Source organism: Perissodus microlepis, chromosome 14 (assembly GCF_051167445.1).
Source record: "Perissodus microlepis isolate ML-2025 ecotype Zambia chromosome 14, ASM5116744v1, whole genome shotgun sequence".
Classification (NCBI taxonomy): Eukaryota; Metazoa; Chordata; class Actinopteri; order Cichliformes; family Cichlidae; genus Perissodus; species Perissodus microlepis.
Window position 1 is genome coordinate 32,918,795 of NC_140474.1, and position 18,808 is coordinate 32,937,602.

General features: G+C 40.0%; 1 protein-coding gene across 8 annotated transcripts; it reads right to left on the bottom strand.

The window, feature by feature from the left end:
- Window positions 1-1,726: 1,726 nt before the first annotated feature.
- On the bottom strand, window positions 1,727-18,731 carry inpp5ka (inositol polyphosphate-5-phosphatase Ka). 8 transcript variants are annotated; one of them, XM_084950502.1, is made up of 14 exons: window positions 18,509-18,718; window positions 18,037-18,118; window positions 12,768-12,872; window positions 12,582-12,690; window positions 12,371-12,487; window positions 10,686-10,861; window positions 10,416-10,527; window positions 10,210-10,319; window positions 10,074-10,100; window positions 7,040-7,271; window positions 5,008-5,145; window positions 4,849-4,932; window positions 4,643-4,747; window positions 1,727-4,506 (listed from the first exon to the last, which is right to left on the bottom strand). In XM_084950502.1, exons 2-14 carry the CDS (start codon window positions 18,105-18,107, stop codon window positions 4,417-4,419), a joined length of 1,476 nt encoding a protein of 491 aa, XP_084806628.1. In that variant the 5' UTR covers window positions 18,108-18,118; window positions 18,509-18,718; the 3' UTR covers window positions 1,727-4,416. The 8 variants fall into 8 exon arrangements, with proteins under 8 accessions (XP_084806628.1, XP_084806627.1, XP_084806624.1 ...); XM_084950501.1 differs by having other exon boundaries at window positions 4,831-5,145; window positions 18,509-18,731; XM_084950498.1 differs by lacking the exons at window positions 18,037-18,118; window positions 18,509-18,718 and adding an exon at window positions 14,435-14,835 and having other exon boundaries at window positions 4,831-4,932.
- Between the last annotated feature and the right edge of the window lie 77 nt (window positions 18,732-18,808).

Below are 18,808 nucleotides of genomic sequence, written 5' to 3' on the forward strand. Positions count from 1 at the left end.
TTATTTGAAAAATCCATAAAGGTATTTTTTTTTTCATTTTTTAATTTAATGCATGAACTGTAACATCAACCAATGGTTTCATATTCTGCTTGCAAATGAGTCTTTCAGGCCTCATCTTTGTGAGGGTTACTAGATTCGAATGAGTCAAGTCAGTTTGAACTTGGCAGCTAAGGCTAGAAAGCTTGGTTAGGAAGCAAACCGCACATCTCCCACGTACAGACATACAGTGCTCAGCATAAATGAGTACACCCCCTTTAAAAAGTCGAAATTTAATCAGTAGCTCAATGAACAAAAGAACACTTTCCAAAAATTTGATTGAACACTTGTTTAACTCCATAACATGAAATTGAGGTTAATAATATAACTTAGATCACAAAATCTTCAGTTTTACTCAAATTGGTTGAAGCAAAAATGAATACACCCCACAACAGAAAACTACTACATCTAGTATTTTGTATTACCATCGTGATTTTCAAGGACAGCACCAAGTCTTCTAGGCATGGAGTGAACAAGTTGGCGACATATTGCAACATTATCTTTTTCGATTCTTCAAGAATAACCTCTTTTAGAGAGTGGATGCTGGATGGAGAGTGATGCTCAACTTGTCGCTTCAGAATTTCCCACAGGTGTTCGATTGGGTTCAGATCAGGAGACATACTTGGCCATTCAATCACCTTCACCCTGTTCTTCCTCAGAAATGCAACAGAAGCTTTGGATGTGTGTTTTGAATCATTGTTGTGTTGGAAAACTGCACGATGGGCTTTTCTTTGTTAAGTAATTCCCTTTTATCATCACCTGTTTGCTGGGCACCTCTTAAATGAATCATTAGACTCACCTGTGGTTGAATGCCTGTTCATTCGAATTTTGTAGTCTGAAGTGTGGCTTTTCTACTAAGACTAATTGGGGTGTGCTCATTTTTGCCACATGGGCTTGAATTAATTTGTTAGGAAAATCACTTTTTTGTGTGTGCGCAAATTCACAAATCTTGTTCGCATTCAATGGCCCACATTTGTGGGAGAATTTTGTAGTATAGTATCTCATAGAAAATGTTGATTGTGAAAGGAAACCAAAGGTTTTCTGACAAATGTAGTGGGGTGTACTCATTTATGCTAAGCACTGTATATCTGTTAATTAGTGCTAAGTGATGGACAATATACTCAGAAAAATGGAGGCCTAAACTTCTTCGGTGGGCTGTACCACACAGCAAGCCATTGTCAATTAATTTCATTAAAAATTCAAGACAGACTGACAGAACACAGTTGAGTGATTCAGTTCAGTGACTCAGTGAGGCCTTGCAGATGGCTGTCAGCCAGCCTGTCAGTCAAAGCATACACTTTAATAAAGGAAATTCAGAACCACTAGCAAGAAATTTAATGCAGAAGTATAATCATTTAAAGTAGAAATATTAAACGGTGATAGTATAAAAATGTAACTGAACATTAAAGATTCCAAAAATGCTACGTAGCAAAATAATATTACGTTTTAGATGACAATTGTAAGTGCCCATATTAAACAAATGCTAACTTTTCTGTTAATGAGCTCAGTGTTTGTCAGTAATCCCTGTGAGCCAAAACTACCTTTAAAGCTGAGGAGCTGATTTTTTTATTTTCTTTATTTTATTTTATTTATTTTTTTTTTACTTTAGCAGAGTCCAAGAATACAAGTATGCTCCTGGAAATGAGGACAGCAGATGCACTTTGAAACTGAAAAGACAAGTGAAACCCACTGAACCAAGAACAAACACACTGGTTTAATCTTGCATATTCAGAGCTATAAATTTATTTGCATTCTGTTACAGTATGTTTCATTGGCATTTCAGAAAATAAGTCAGCCTTCAGTTAAAACATATATGTATATTTATTGATATATGTATATGTGTGCATGTGTGTGCAAGTATAACTGATTCCAACAAGTCAATAACGGCAACATTCACAACAAATATTTCTATAGCTCAAAGTTTAAAACAGCAATATTTAAAGGGACAGTCCCCTCTAAAAATCAAGTGTGCATATTTTCACATATTTAACCTGGACTGTAGCAGTCATCTAGATTATTTTGGTGTGGGTTTCCAAGTTTTAGAAATGTAACATTACTGAGAATACAGTGGAACCTGGAATCTCAAAAAGTTAATTTGGTATTAACACTCAGCAGCAGCATCTCTTTTCATAAACCATAACCCGGTTCCTTACAACAATCCACAAACGTCACTGCAAGCAGTGAGCAGGAATTATTTTCCTTCTTCTCTACATCTGCCAATTAAAGGAAGTACATGTAGTAAATATTCCTTTTTTTTTTTACTGGTGCTTTGAGCATCACAAGTCAAATGCCATTTAGTTTCTTTAAATTCAAGAGAAGGGGGAGACACCTCTACAGCTGATAATCCAGATCAGGAAATGTTTCTACAGACCAAAGCAAAATATGTACATTTCAAAAAGATCTCCAAAGGGGCACAAACATTTTGCCATGTTTTAAGTAATCAAGTCAATGTTACGATACATGTATCAAAGTTAAGCAGCATAGTACAGTACAGTAAATGCAAAGCGGTGTGTCAGAGGCACTTGTTGAATCCACATGGTTCAATCAAAACTACACATTTATATATAGTATTTAATCACACTAACAATACCATGAGAGCCTACAAATACAGTAAACAGTGCAACATTTCTTGAAGGTTTTTGCTGTGACGTCACAATCAACCTTGATAGGAATCATTGTTTTTCTTATATAAAACTGGAACCTTCCAGAAGGTGGATGGCAGAAAGCAAAAAAAAATAAAAAATCAGCGACAGCTTAAAAACCCCCAAAAACAAACAAAAAAAAAAGGTTGTATTATACAGCTTTTCTTTCAGGTCCTCCAGGAGCAACTGAAGTTCATTAAAACACTGAGAAGAGAGAAATCAAAGCTACGAAATCATCTCACCTCCCAGTAGCACTCACAGTCACAGGGCTGGATATTCCAAAAGCCAAGTTAATATTTTAAATAACACAGGAAACATTTAAAATCATGACTAGATCCAGCTTACGTACCTCAGCGATGCTTTCAGGACAGTACGGACTAAGATCATTACCTTACAGCTAAAAACTCTGTGTCTATTTTAAAAGGAGGAACTCCTTTTAAGGCTGTACTGTTTTAAAGAAGAGTGGAAAGGAAATTTAAGTTGTCTGGTCCTGCAGACCTCTACACAGTCACATGCAGTGACTGTGGACGTAGAGCTTCTTTTGACTACTGTCATCTGAGGGGTTGCTCTAACTAGCCATTATCTAACCATAAATTAAGACATTTTTAATGTGTAAGCAGCTGGTCTGGCATCACACCGGTTTTGCCATTGAAATAAAAACTTAGCAGTGTAGGTTCGCACACTGGCATCGAGGATACTCGACTCCAAGTAGTAAGCAGTGCAGGCTGACAGCTCATTTTTCACAGAATAACTACTCAGTCTGAACGTGACCATGGTGCCCTTCAAACAAACACGGCCCGTGGGTTTTGCTAACTCATGTTCCCTTTTCCTTTTCATTACAGTAGCAGTAAAGTGAAGTTGGAGCCGAACCTATTCTTAAGAGTAGGTGTGAGTATTTTTCCTCCCACAGCATTATAGTGTGTTCAGACCAAGTACAAAGCCAAGCTTTCATGTGCCTCCATTTGGACTATGCAAGACTTGACTTGTGATATTCTTCACATCAGGAGATAGGAACAGAAGTGTCAGATATTTTAATTTCAGTGAAAAGTTGTTGTTTTTATGCTTTGTGGCAAAAGCCATAAAGCATAAACCCAGAGCAGCTGTTAAGTCTTGAAAACACCTTCAAATTGAAAACCACTGGAGGTCAATATTTGTGGGTTGCAAAATAGTTCAAAAACAGTGGTGTGACATGAAACTTTGGTTCGCAATAGCTCTGAACACCACTGTAGTTACTGTAAGTGTGGAGGGGGGTCCACTGGGTGGACTCAGTGATATAACTTTGGTCATCGTGGAGTGAATGCGTAGATCAGTGTGGTAAAAAAAAAAAAACAGTACAAGAATGAGTAATTGTATCTGCAGTGGTTTGTGGATAATCAGGCCTTAACCATTTCCTTGAGTATCACAAACCCTAAAATATTCTTCACCCATCCATCGTGACACAAACATATTTGGTAAAATCTAAGCATTCCATCTTATTTATTTTTACTCATAAAGAGTAAAAGAAGAGTAAAATTTCTTTGCTCAACATGATGCCAATTTAAATGTGAGCTTCCATTTTAATGCGTTTGACTGCTGAGGAGTAAATAACAAAACAGCCTCACTGGTAGCATTAGAGAGATCAGTGGTGCAGATGGGGAAAAGAGAGAACAGTTCCTAAGTTGCTTTTTCAGCTGCAGGTTAAGAAATGCGACAGAAAACCTTACAGTTTCCCAAATCTATGACTTTTGACACTTCAGTTCTAAAAGTCATCACCAGACACAGCTTTGTCAAGTCCATTGATCCTTTCAGGCAGCATGCCTTCCGCAATGGCTACCTTGGATGCTTGGACCTAAAAGACAGATGAGCAGATAACACTGATGCTGACCTCCATCCACACGAGAACAGTACTGCAGAAAATCCTTTTAAGGTGTAATTCCAAATAAAAGACAATAATATCTTTTCATGTATTATTTCCAATTCATTACCTGGAATGGTTCACTTATTCCAATGATGCACTTCAGAGCGTTACAGTAGTAGCACAGCACGCAGTCTCCTCCCTGCACGGGGATTTCCTCCTTACTTACATAAACCTACAGAAACAAGAACATTTCCATCACCTGAGGCTTACATGCACTTTTGCTCCGGCTCGTGTTCAAACTGAAGTCCCACTCACTGAGACAAGAGTTACCACCTGTATAACCTCCTCGTTGAAGGCCACCTCGTCGTCTTTGACCCACGTGTAGGTGATGTAGTCTGACACGCTGCTGAAACCAACCTGAAAATTCACACAAACATGAAGACTTTCAACTAGCACACTGAACCACCCAGCAGTAAAACACGTGTTGTCAACCTTATAGAGGCCGATCCAGTCCCAAGTACTGGAGGGGAATGGCTGCAGAGGGCTGTAGACCACCATGGCATCAATATCTGCGCTCCAGTCGCCCTCTGCCCACAGACGCACCAGAGGAGTCTCGTACATCTTCCTCAGCTGTAGGCACGCACAAATCAACAGTCCAAGTTAGAAACCACATTCTGTACAAGAGGAACCACACAGCTATGGAGACTTTCAAATGAGGGATAAGAGAGTCACACTATCATGACGAAATCTATGATGGATAGTTAGAGGAGATTGCATCAATATTGAAGTCACATTCACTTTGTCAGAAGAGTGTGAAGCCAAAGCATCTAAAACCTGTTTTGCATCTAAGCAGGGGGCGACTCTTCTGCATACAAAAACACTTTTTCAGTTGTACGAATGTCTATGGGAAAAATGACCTGTCAAGTTAAGTTACAAGTACAATAAAGAATTTTCAGATAAGTTTATAGTCTCAAGTGCTTTCAGTTACAATATATTCCACGGTAATCATTAGAACTCCCAAAAAAAGAGGACTGCTACGGAACCATATTCATTTCCAGTGTTGGGAAGGTTACTTTTAAAATGTATTCCAATACAGATTACAGATTACATGCTCCAAAATGTATTTTGTAATGTATTCCGTTACGTTACTCAATGAGAGTAACGTATTCAGAATACTTTGGATTACTTAATATATTATCATGCTTTTTACAACTACATGAATGTGCTATTGCTGTGTGATTTATTATTACTACTGAAGGATACTCGCCGTACCAATACCAACTAGATTTTTAAATCTTAATATAAAATGAGTAACAGTAGGGTGGACATTAGGTAAGGCTGCACTTTTTTGCAGCGATCTTGTATAGAAAACTATTCCGCGCATTTATAAAACAGGTGCGCGGCTCTGAACCGTAGTAAAGGGACCTCTGGCTAATACGTCGGGTTCTTGTCGGGCTCGTAACCGAAAACTAGTTTTACTTTGTAGTCTGGGTCAACTTTGCTAGCGAGAGACAGAGAGAGCCGTTGAAAGGCTGCTCCAAAGGAACTTATTGTTTTGGAGGAAAACACAGTGTACAGTCGAGTCTTAATAGCCTACTTACAACTAGGCACTCGGGCACTCTTTTTGGCTGCAGTGGTTATTATTATTATTATTATTATTATTATTATATTTAGATGCTTCCATTTCCGGCTTCTGGTTGGTGAGAACTCGCACTCTTCAACTCTCCTTTTTCTCCCTCCTCGCGCTCACAGACACATAACGGGTACAACAGTCCATTCCCCCTGCAGCATGGACTACACTGCCCATGAGGCTACATTCTTTAGAGCTATACCTGTAACACTCTGCCTATTGCCTTCATATTAAATAATTTTTTTGAATAATAAATTTTACATATATTTCTTCACGTCATTATGTGAACCGCAAGTACAGGTGACACATGCCGAGAGATTAAGACACAGGCATTAGAGCCTCTTAATGCGTGATTTGTTTGGGTTTCCACCGGAGTGGAATGACCACAAATAGAGAGGGCATAACCTAAGATGAAACAGAAAAAGACCGCCGTATAATCCATTTATTTCAACAAACTGTATTCTGAACACCACCCTTTGAAACGGTACCTGTAATGGAATACAGTTACTCATATTTTGTATTTTAAATACACAACGCCGGTACATGTATTCCGTTACTGGTCCTTTAAAAATGAATTTTTGTTTTTAGAATGGGTTGTCAAAACTTATTTGTACAGTGAAATGAGTTTGATATTTCAAAATATCAGCTTAATGTCCCCGTTATAACTGCAGCTACCTCCACACTGAGCAGTAAGTGATGTTTCCCATCACATCCTGCATGCTCACTTTTAGTGGGACACTATGATAAGGATGATGATTTACATCATCTCCAAAAGTGTCGACAATAAATACACAACACAATCAACTGATGACCTGCATCAATAATTCAGGTCATAAACAAATGACTGAAAGGTGACTAACTGCATCTGGATAGTCACAGTTTCCAGTTTCTCACCTCCAGTGTGAAGATACCAATGACAGGCTTGTGGTCACTGATGCTGTACTCCATGATGCTGGTGTACATGTCCTGTCTGATTTTCAGGGGGTACTCCATGTCCTCTTCCAGCTGCTTGAGCTTCTTTGCATCTAGCCCAACTTTGTTTTCATTTTCCTCATCCGGGGGCAGGGCTTTGGGTCGGAGTCGCCACAGAATCCTGTCAGTCCAGGCAGGTTTACGCTTCTTAGCACTGGACAGGTAGTTATAGATGACAGATGGACAGAGAGCAGAGGCCGGTTTGAGTTATCAGACAAAGTCAAGTGTTTAAAGCAAGAACCTGCGTTGGTATGAGGCACATGCCTGGCTGAAGTGCCTTATACCAATATGATGTGGGGCTGGGGAGAATAAAAGGTTCAGGCAGCAAATGACATGCCAGGACCTCAGTGACGGGGTAACTGGAAAGTATTTCACAGGTACAAGAAAACCAGCACACTGATGTTTTCTTTGAACCGCTGTTTGTTAAGAATACTTGGAAAACCTGTTTTATAATGCTATAAAGTTGGGACGGGACCCAAGAGTCTCTATGGAGACTGACTTACTTTTGGAGCAAGCCTCCAAAAGGTTGTTGGAGGAGCTGCAGTTTTGGGCACTAGAAATATTTTACCGTTCATGTTTGTGCACATATATGAAACCAAAGAATAATGTCAGAAATGACAGAAATATCAAAATCCTCCTCACTCATTTTCTCCTTCAAATTCTTCTTCATAGCTGGAAACAAATCTGTCTTGGCAGCACCTTTTTTTTTTTTTTTTTTCAGGTCACATGGAACCTGTGGGGTGGCTGTAGCTCAGGAGGTAGAGCAGGTCACCTACTGATCGGAAGGTTGGTGGTTCGATCCCTGGCGCCTCCAGTCTGCATGCCAAGTATCCTTGGGCAAGATACTAACCCCAAGTTGCTCTCTGATGCATCCATCGGAGTGTGAATGTTGTTAGAAAAAAAAGCACTCTGTTTAGTGTCAGTGCTTGTGAGAATGGGTGTAATTGGGTGAATGTGGGATGTTGTATACAGCACTTTGAGTACTCCGGGAGAGTAGAAAGCGCTATATAAGAATCAGTCCATTTACCTTTTATTTACAGTACAATGTTTAAGGCGATCACTGTCACCAAAGGACCGCCAGGTATCAGTTTGAAAATGGCTATTTTTACCCCTCATCCTCCACCCTCCTCCCTTACCAAACACACACCTCTGGCCATCACCCAGAACCCCCCCCCCCCCCCCCCACATTATTTAGTGCCAGCTCTGACTGGAACCCTGTTATAATCAAACACACTCTATTATCCACAATGGTAGTACCGTATTAGCATGACATGCATTTACAGCCATCCATGTTAGGCACATCATATTTATATAACACATTCTGAAAGCTAATGCTGTAGGTTAAATTTGCATCAGTGTAGACATGATACATAAAGGTACCCTGTGGAGATTCTTTTTTTTTTTTAATATATATCTCATTTGACAAACAGGAACTTATGCTTATGCTAGCTAAAACTACAACTAAAACTTTGCTCTGATGTGCCCGTAGAGATCAAAGCATCCACAGTGTACCTTTAACAGCTGCCCTAATGTGAGCGCAGATGAAAATCTGTAGCACCAACAAGCATTTCGGTCTTTGATTTGCAAACACAACCCCAGGTTTGTCTTTCTTAGACTGTTCAGCCCCTTTCAGACACACTGCTGGCTGATACATCCGTTAAAGTGACGGCTCTCTTTCACACAGGAGTAACTCTTACATTAATGTTACTCATTAGACTTTAATTAAGTGGTCTAATAACACTTATTCAGCTGTGCTATATCCAACATCGGGCAGTACATCAACGGACGTCATTTCTCGATTTCTGACCAAGGTGCTTATACTTTGGTAGACACTTGGACACTTGCAAATGTCACATCCTGCATGTAGTATTAAGAATCCCTCCACACTTTATAAACTTTAATAAAATGTACCCTTTAAAAACAGCTAAAGCTGAACTGAAGTACACAGCATTAATTAACAGTAATTAATGAAGTGTTGCCTAAGAAAAACACATCCAACTGTCCTGCTTTGGATAAGTTGGTGATGGTTTCTGGTGCTGTGTGACACTCCAGGTATGTGATAAAATCAGAAGAAAGCCTCCCACAATTACCTCAACAAGCTACACACATTACAAATCTGATCTGTCGTTGACTCATAAACTTAGTCACAGTGAAGACTTTCCCACTGTATTTGATGTGTAATAAATACTAAATGTAGAGAAAAGTAAATGAGGGAGAACTGACTGCAGATGAAATGTATTTCGTGTTTTTTGGAGAGGTCTGTGTGCCTCTCCAAAAACCAGAGCTATACTAACAATGTGTTTCACACTCTGATTTAATTATTGGCCAGTGCTTGCATTGAAATGTTTACTGTGTATTGCTGTTTTGATACACAGGAGCATATTAAGCTGTCTGTGATATTAGTTTGTCCAAAGATCATGAGCTAGAAACTACAAGCAGGCGTGTCAAACCGTTTTGTTTTGTTTTTCTTGTGTTATTGCTGATCGGGACTTTCACCAGAATAATCATGGCTTTTAGTGTACTGAGGAAGTGGAGATGCCGGACAAACACGTGCAACAGAAATTTCTTTGCAAGCCCATCCAGCTGATGTGACTGCATTCATGACCCACATCGTCAGATCGCTGTCCCAACTTTTAGAGAAACATGGGCAGTGTGCTCTTTAAGACATGAAGCGCAGGAAAGGAGCACATGTCTGAAAGGAGCCTGAACACCTGTGTGTTTGTTTAATGTGCAGCATGTTACAGATAAACATAATCGTCAGTAAGCCTTTGAACACATGAGTGACATTTTAACTTACCACATTAAAAAACAAAAAAACATGACACTACTTTTACTGCCGTGTTAAAAGTAGCGTGTACACACATAGTGAAGCTCGGTTAGGTGAACTACGTGCTAGATAATGACATGTATTAAGAAGAAAGAGGGAAATGTGGACAAATGGATTCTGAACTCTTACTTAAAGCCAAACCATGTGTTGTAGAGTCTGTAAAGTTGGAAAGAGGTACAGATAAAAACATATACCGCATACTGTGAGCAAAGAGAAGAGTGAGTATGATTCATGGTTTTTATGGTGATGTTTTCTTGTGTGTTACCTGGTGTCATAAGTATCAGAGCTACGGTCAAATTTATATGTGGGCTGAAAGTCCAGAGGCCCCTCCTCAAACTCCTGCAACACCTGCTCCTTCTGCTTCATCATGATCAGCTGAAAACAACAACACACATGTTTCATAGTCACATTACTGAGGCTGCTATGTGGGATGGAGGATCAGGAGCTGTGAGACTCTTTAAAGGGCCACACCTGGTCTTTGCTCCACAGCAGGCTGTAGTTCTGCTTGTCGATGCAGGTGCGGACAAAGTGCATGCCGTGGTCCTGAATTCGGAAGTTGAGATCTCCAAACCAGAAAACCAATCTTGACCAGGAGAGGGGCAAAAGAGACAGAGAAGGAGGACGGTGACACATGAAAGAATAATGAAGAAGTGACTTTGGTGAGATATGTGAAGCTTCAACATCATTTCTTATCCCAAACATTCAGGTGAATCACAGTTTGTATCATGTGCGTCTTCTCACCTGTGATCAACAATAGTTGGAGCTCTTTTACAGTCAAAGCTCTGCATGTCCATGATATACTCAAACTCATCCACCCTCTCTGAGGCATAGTTCATATGAGCAGCCAAGTGGCAGTTAAGGAAGCAGAGCGTGTGGCCATAGAAAGATAATCGGATGGAGACGCCGCCTTTATTACCCTGAGAGTGAAACAGGGTTGAGAAAAGAGAAAAACAGTGAATGTGTTGAACTAGACTCCATACTCTGTTCAGTTTTTAAGCTGCGAGAGACACAACTCCTCCATCAGCTGGTGACCCTCATGTAATAAATGCAGAAGCCCTCTTGAAAACCAAACAAAAATACTGGACTTCACAAAGTGGGATCTGGTTTGACATGTTACATGACATGTTACTCCATTCCTGTGTGCTCAAAATGTGGTCATAAATATTTTGTACTTGTAAAAAAGATTTGTATGTGTAAAAAAGATTTGTGTGTGTGTAAAAAAGATTTGTGTGTGGACTTAGCCCAAAAAAACCCCTGCAAGTTACAAGTACGAATTTTGACCCTATTTTTCTTCCTTTCATCTGATTGGTCAATGTCATGTCAATCACAAATGTAACAATCCAATCAGAGAACAGATGGGTTTGGCTGTCGGAGGGGCGCTTTTTTTTTTTGCAATATCGAACAGCCCTTAGCTGTTCGATATTGGATGACAATATACATCTATCGTTTCATATTATGCTATCGTTTGTTTCGTGGTGTCGCAAAATAAGCTGTTTACGGCAATGTTTTCTCATCGTTTTCATGGTCACTGTAGTGGCTATATTAATTTCTTAAAGTTATCTCTTTCTCTTTTATTTAAAATAACCACATTACAGACAGACAAGCAACTGTTTTTACGTGTACTTTCGTTAGCAACAACGACGGTAAAACCATTGTGTAGCTCCACTGTCTGCTTGTTTATTTTCCACATAAACCTTTCACAATAAAGCTCAAGATCCTGTTGAGACTTTTCAAAATAACTGAAATGATATGCATTATTCTCAAACATCTAATTTCCGAATATGCATCCAACAAATTACCTCAAATAAAAACATGAAGTAACTATAAATGGCGCTTACAGTCACCACATGGATGCAGGCACAGAGAATACCAGCATGGCCAGTGAAGATGAGGCATAACCAGTTAGCTCCAAACAGAAGGACTAGTCGAGGACCTTATTCCAAAACAAGGGCTACCTCTGTAGCATGGACAGGGTTTGGTTATGACACAGACCAGAAAACTGTATTATGAAAAATTATGCTGCAAACCAGTCCCCACCACAGACTCAAACACGACAATCCTCTTCTAACATCTACGGCCAACTACACAAGAATCCCGTGAAAGAGTGCAGAGAGAGTTTACGGATGAGAAGCAAAAAAGAGCTGTCAGGTGCTCAAAATAAACGTTAGACTCAAACGTTAGAACAGGCTTTTCCCCGCAGCACGCCATGTACTAAATACTCACAAAGAAAATGCACTATTTTGCGATATATATCGTTATTGGGATAAGAAATGTTTATATCGGGAAATGAGATTTTGGTCATATCGCACAACCCTAACACATCTGATTGATTTAGATCACCCACCCCCCCTTTTTTTTTTTTTTTCCCCCCCCACATCTGAATTTTTTCTAAAAGTGAAATAATAAAGCAGTTCAGCATTTCTCACCCAGTAACCAAAGAGGCCTGTGCGTGTGTACGTCGCCTGGACGTCTCTGATGAAGGGGACGTGCTCCAGCTTGGAGAAGAAGAGCAGCAGCAGGCCCTGCATTCTTATGGACGACACCTGAAACACACACAGCACAAACTGTGTTCTCCTGACCCTGTGAAAGTGTGCATCCACTGTATTGCATGTGTGGGAGTTTTCTAAGATTTTTTACCTTGATGTACTTCTGTGGCGCTAAAAGCGACATAAATAGATAACTCCACGGGTCATCGAACACAGCATCTGACACAAACCTCAACGGGCCAGAGTACACTTCCTGCAGACTAACACACACACAACTCTGATTGTAAGTCGGCCCCTTATCCACTTATACAGATGCATTGTGCATCACATCACCTACCCAATGACGTAAAGGTCAGGGCTCTTTGGAGAGTTCAGGTGGAGAAGTGTGGTCACATCGTCTGGAGGATCAGCTGTAGCCACATTCCACGTTACCATGTGCAACCTGTGGGCACAGAAGAGGAAATTACAAACAGTCTGAAGTAAACAACTAGATCAGAGGTAGGCAACACCAAGCCTCAAGTGCCAGTGTCCTGCAGGTTTTAGATGTGTCCTTGATCCAACACAGCTGATTCAAATTGCTAAATTACCTCCTCAACATGTCTTGAAGTTCTCCAGAGGCCTGGTAATAAAATCATAATTTGACCCAGGGTGATATTGAAAACCTGCAGGACACCGGCACTTGAGGCCTGGAGTTGCCTACCCCTGAACTAGATATCAGGTACAACATTCAACCTTTAAAACAAACGAGACCATCTTAAATTATGGCTTAATTTTTCCAGGTATGAAAATCAGATGACCTGAATTATAACCTCAATAAACTCTTTCCTGGTCCCTTTTGGGTCTCAATAACAAATTTCAAATCTTCTTTAAGACAACACAATGTTCACTTTGTTTATTATGCTCCCCATTAGAGTCACAGGAGCACTAAAGCATTATATACTTTGGGGCGAGACTGCATCCTAAAATATACCATGTAATTGACAGGTCACTACAATAAAACATGTGACACTAGATGATACAAATACATGTGGCTTCAGCAGCTAAACACTCAGCCCAAGGCTTCACAGATGGGACTTGGGATGGCTGCGTCCATGATGTACACGCATTCAGCTGCAGCATATCATTTAAGCTTCACAATCAAAGAAGTCCTTTCAGCTTATCTCGAACCAAAGACGAGCCCGTAACACAGGTTTAAAAGCTGTCACAATAGCACCATTGTGCAATTACCGTAAGCAGGCCAGGCTGATGCAGTTGACACATAATCAGATCAGTCATCCTTGAACCCAAACTTGCAACATTCATAGTATGGAATAATATTTTCACACTTAAGTGTAAGTAATAAAAGCATATGAATTAAATTTAAAAGACTGCATTTTCTTGGATGGTTTCACTCAGCAAGGGTCTTGTGTTGGTCTCTGGTCACTGCCTGAAGCCAGACAACAACTACAGGTCATGTTGCAATGGGATCACACCAGCCACAATGAGTTCTCAGTGTTGCTTTCTGCAATACTAAAATGTGTCCACAGTGAGACAAAAAAGTCCTCTCTGTTCAGAAGCATTAAAGGACAGCGAGGGAACACTCCTGAATTACAATATATGAGGATGTTTTGGTAGAAGATGTAGAAATATAAACACAAAAATCAAGTAATGTTAATGATTTCTAATACTCTAATTGGTCACAAACTTATTAAGCAGTTTAAAAAACAACAACAACATATTTGACTTTGATGCTCTTCTCATATCCCAGATAAATCCCACAGAAATTTAGATAATTTAAAGTTAAATGCTCAGATAAATCCATGGAGGCATTTCAAAATGACTGCTGAGTTTCAATTCAGCAGCTGTCTCTAAAACCACATTTTAGCATACTGACGCACACAGGGAAAGACAAGGTAAGAACAATACAAGCTACACTACTGCAACAAGTACAAACTCATTAAAGTGATAAAATCTCCAGCTTCAAACATCAACAGAGGCGGCTGAGCAGTCAGCATCAGTCTCCACCTGAAGCTGTCCTTCTTCGGCTTGTTGGCTCTCTTGCCGCAGACGAGGAAGGCGTAATCCAGGGTCTTGACCACCTTCTCGTGCAGCTCGTTTTTGGGGTTCAAGTCCTCGACGCAGGTCATCAGCTGGTGAAACCGATGGAGCAGGGCCAGTTTGCTGCCCGTTGACTGTGTGGAAACACTTTCGGTGCGTTTACGCTCTATGCTGCCCAACAGCCGAGTAATTTCATCCATCCTGGTCCAAAACTGCGAGGCCTGCTTGAGCCGGCTGTGGTCTCGATTGGTGATGGAAGATGTTGGAAGTAACAAAATAGAAATGTAAAAAGGGAATCAAATGAGCCACAGTCCTCCTTCTGTAAAATCAAACCACTGAATGAAGTGGCATCTAAACCCCCGGCTCAGGGGTTTAGGTGCTCCAGAGTTGAACAGAGTGATTAGAGAATTGGTTCATTTGCCCACAATTTGTCTTTGTGTTCTGAAAACTGTTTATAATCTCATTGTTAAATGTCTAAAGGTTAGTCCTATTAAACATTGGGAAATCAACTTGCATGGGTGATTGGAAACACGTCCCTTTTCATTCAGCAAGCCGTCAGGCTGTCCTTTCCTTGGGCAGAACACCAGCAACACATTGCTTTTTTTCCCCTCAAATCCGCATTAGGTATGTATTGTTGGGCAACCTAATCCACCTGCCAGAATGCAGTGACATTTGTTCACTGGCAAACAGCGGACTGTGTCTGGTCTTGGAGCACATTTAACCCAAATGGGACAAACATACGTGCTTCTAGAAAAGGCTGAAAGTCCTGAGAGCTACACTAGGCAGCCAGAATATCACAAGCCTTACATTAGCTAATGTGGAAATTAGAGATGGACCGATCCGATATTACGTATCGGTATCGGTCCGATACTGACCCAAATTACTGGATCGGATATCGGCGAGAAATAAAAAATGTAATGCGATCCATTAAATATCAAAAAAGCACCCCACAAAACTTGCTACACGGCGTAACTCGGCTCATAACCGTAGCACGTTGCAGCAGTATGCATCACGTGATAGAGCGGCTGTGTGTATTTGTAGCCTTGCTAGCAATCCAGCATTTCATCCCCGAGGAAGTTTTCCCAGAGAGAAGTAAAGCAAGTGTGTAAGTTCATCTCTGAATGTTTGTAAAGCATTCCCACGTTAAGCTTAACAACCGATATATGGAGCGACTGCCCCTCTCTCTCTCTCCCCTACTGCTACTTCAATCGTGAAACTGCTTAATGATCAGCTGATCGGCTTTTCTGTCGTGAGTCCGTCTCTCTTCTTTGTTTTTGGCCCACGTCTCACCAGAAAGAGGAAACCAGCGGCTGAACAACAGCAGCACTATTAAGCTTGATAAGCTGTTGTTAGAATTTATTTAAGATTACTTTCTACACCAGGATCTTTTTCTACGTAGCTGACGGCTGGTAACTGTGCAGGGGCGGATCTAGCAAAGTTTAGCCAGGGGGACCGATAGGGCATGAACAGGGAAAAGGGGGCACAAAGACATACTTTTCTTTCTTATTCTCATTTAAAATGTCTAGCTTTTAATAAATAATTATCCGACTCTTACACCCTTAATCTGATGTAAAATATATAGAAGTCCATTACTGTATATAGTAACTGTTAAGTCTAATATACCCTAGTAAGCTATACTACTTTTTCCTTTAGGAAAGTACCATCTGTGAATTCTGCAGTTCTGTTGAAGAAAGATGTTGAATCTATTTAATTATTCTTGAAAAATAATTTATTTCTGTGCATTTTTCCACACTGCATCAAATTAAATTTGATTACATCGATTAAGCATCATGAGGTGGAGGGTGGGGGGTGGTTCCCTATTTTTTTTTGCTGGGAGCTTGCAACCCTATTAGTTAGCAGAAATATTAAGCAACCTAAGTACTCTTTAAAATACCAGAATAGGGAGGATGGAGTAGGTTTAAGTTTATTAGACTGATCAGTGTTGCTGAACTATGAAATATTTTGGACGCAGTGTATTTTTTACATACAGGTATAACAGAATAGCTTTAGTGTTGTTATTTATTTAAACTTGAGTATAAACTTATACAAAATGCAGCAAGATATTAAAAAAAACGTTTTATTGATTAAAAAACACACTATATCGGATTCATATCGGCATCGGCAGATATCCAAATTTATGATATCGGTATCGGACATAAAAAAGTGGTATCGTGCCATCTCTAGTGGAAATGCATCACACAGTAAGAAAGGCAGGACAAACAGCTCAGCGGGGAGGAAAGGAAAGGAATACGTCTTTTAACCAGCTTTACCACTAAACTTGGTGATGTCATGTTGGTGCAACAAAAGGAGAAGCTCAACTGGCTAAAACAACACCACAACACACAAGACAGAAATGCCTTATCAGTGGAAACACCACAAAGAAGACATGTGGGAAAAGGGCTGGAGCTGAAGTACAATATAGTGAGAACAGCAAGAAAATGTTCTGTTGTTTCTTAATATAAATAAGCCAATATGTCTGTCTATAAATAAGCCAAGCAACTTGGGCACTGCAAGACTGAGTTCCTTTACAAAAAGTAGATCACTGCTGTTGCAGCACAACAGCATTTTCCTGCTTTCAAATTATTCAAGTTGAAAGGTGAAATATTTCTTCTCTATTTGTTTGTTTTTGGATGTCTGATATCTAATGTTAAAGACTTTTCACCAAAACTGACTAAAAACCACAGGGCTAGAAAAATCAAGCAAGTAAGAAAAAAAACAAACAAACCACAAGTACTTCCTGTACTGAGACATGAGTTGAGTAAATCGTACAGACCATTAATAAAAGGTCTGTGTGGAAAATTCCACTAAAAATACACCACAGACATGATGGAGAGGTTTAGCTGAGTACATCAGCTGAGGTGAGATACTCCCTAACTTTAAGATCAATCACCATAGCTGTGGACACCATGGACCCCACGTGTAGTTACATTTTCTAGAGAATTGTTGTTTAACTGTCCAGTTTACTTTGTATGGTTTCACAGGGGTTTCCAGTTATGATGTAGCTACAGTGCAAATTTACAGCTAAAGCATAAATTCCCAGTAAAGCTTAAACCATCCAAACAGCTGAATTACAATTACCTTTATCCCGTGAGCAGTTGGTATGAATTGAGACATTAGCTTTTGAAGCCAGGAACTGGAGTTTATGTACCCGGCTTCATCTGTCTATATGCACCTCATCCGCGCTCTACTTTCAAGTCATACTGATTTAATTTTCTAAATTACTGCCCACGCTTCACTTAACTAGACCCCTGATTTTTTTTTTTTTTTTTTTTTTTTAAATATGCCGACTGTGACATTAGGAGCTTTTTAAAAGGATTTTTTTGATACGCAAGCCTGTACTCCATTATGTTGCGTGAACCTCTGTTTTATAACTGTGTTAATTTGCACTAGCGTATGTCTAAGTGTCTCACCCCAACACTTTATAAATTCAAATTACCGGCAAAGCTTGCTAGTTACCTGATAACTTAAAGCCTTTTCTAATACAGTCACTTCTGGCTCCCAGAGAAACACAAAGCTAACACCGACCCGGTCACAGTGACTCTGTTCATCTTTCACATCCATGCACCAACCTGAAGCTTTCCTCCTCCTTCTCCCCGAGGTCTAACTGCTGACTTTCCAGTGGCTCTTCAGTGTCCTCCATCGGGTCCACACCTGGCAGGCAAATCCAGTCAAATCAACTTCATTAAGCTCACGTCGCCACGAAATGAAAGGACAAACTAAAGTAAAAGTACAACTCTAATGCATAGTTGTTAGCTGACAACGCTAACTCACAAAGTTTTCATGTAAGGACTGGGGTTTAACTAACCTGAGTAGGGCACATTTTCCACCCCCGGCTTGTGCATATTCTTTTCTACCAAGTTTGTAGCATTTATTTACACCCAGCTAACATCTTACAGCCATTCACTACAGTGGTGCTGCAGCTGATAAACACAGCGCTAGCTACACTGCGCAGTTAGCGAAACCAAGCGTCTTGTTTTTTCACATTCAAAAGCAAACACTTTAATCAATAATTATGCCCGATAATGATTTATCGTACACTACCTTTTATGCGTTAGTAGTACTTGTGAATGTTGTTTTATCTATTTGCAGGAAGCTGTACAGTACATCAATAATCCAGCCTGCGGGTTCACTAATAGGGAAGTTGATTACTTTCAAAATAAAAGCACGAACAAGATAAGGCATAAGGACTTTGTTACAAGTAAGACACACGACTGGCACACAAAACCGGGAAAATGCCTGTTAATTGAGACTGGAAGTTGACTAGTTTAAAAGAAAAACGCTAGAGTTAATTGTTTGTACACCAAATCTATTTCAATCTAAACTGCCAGTATATAATATATA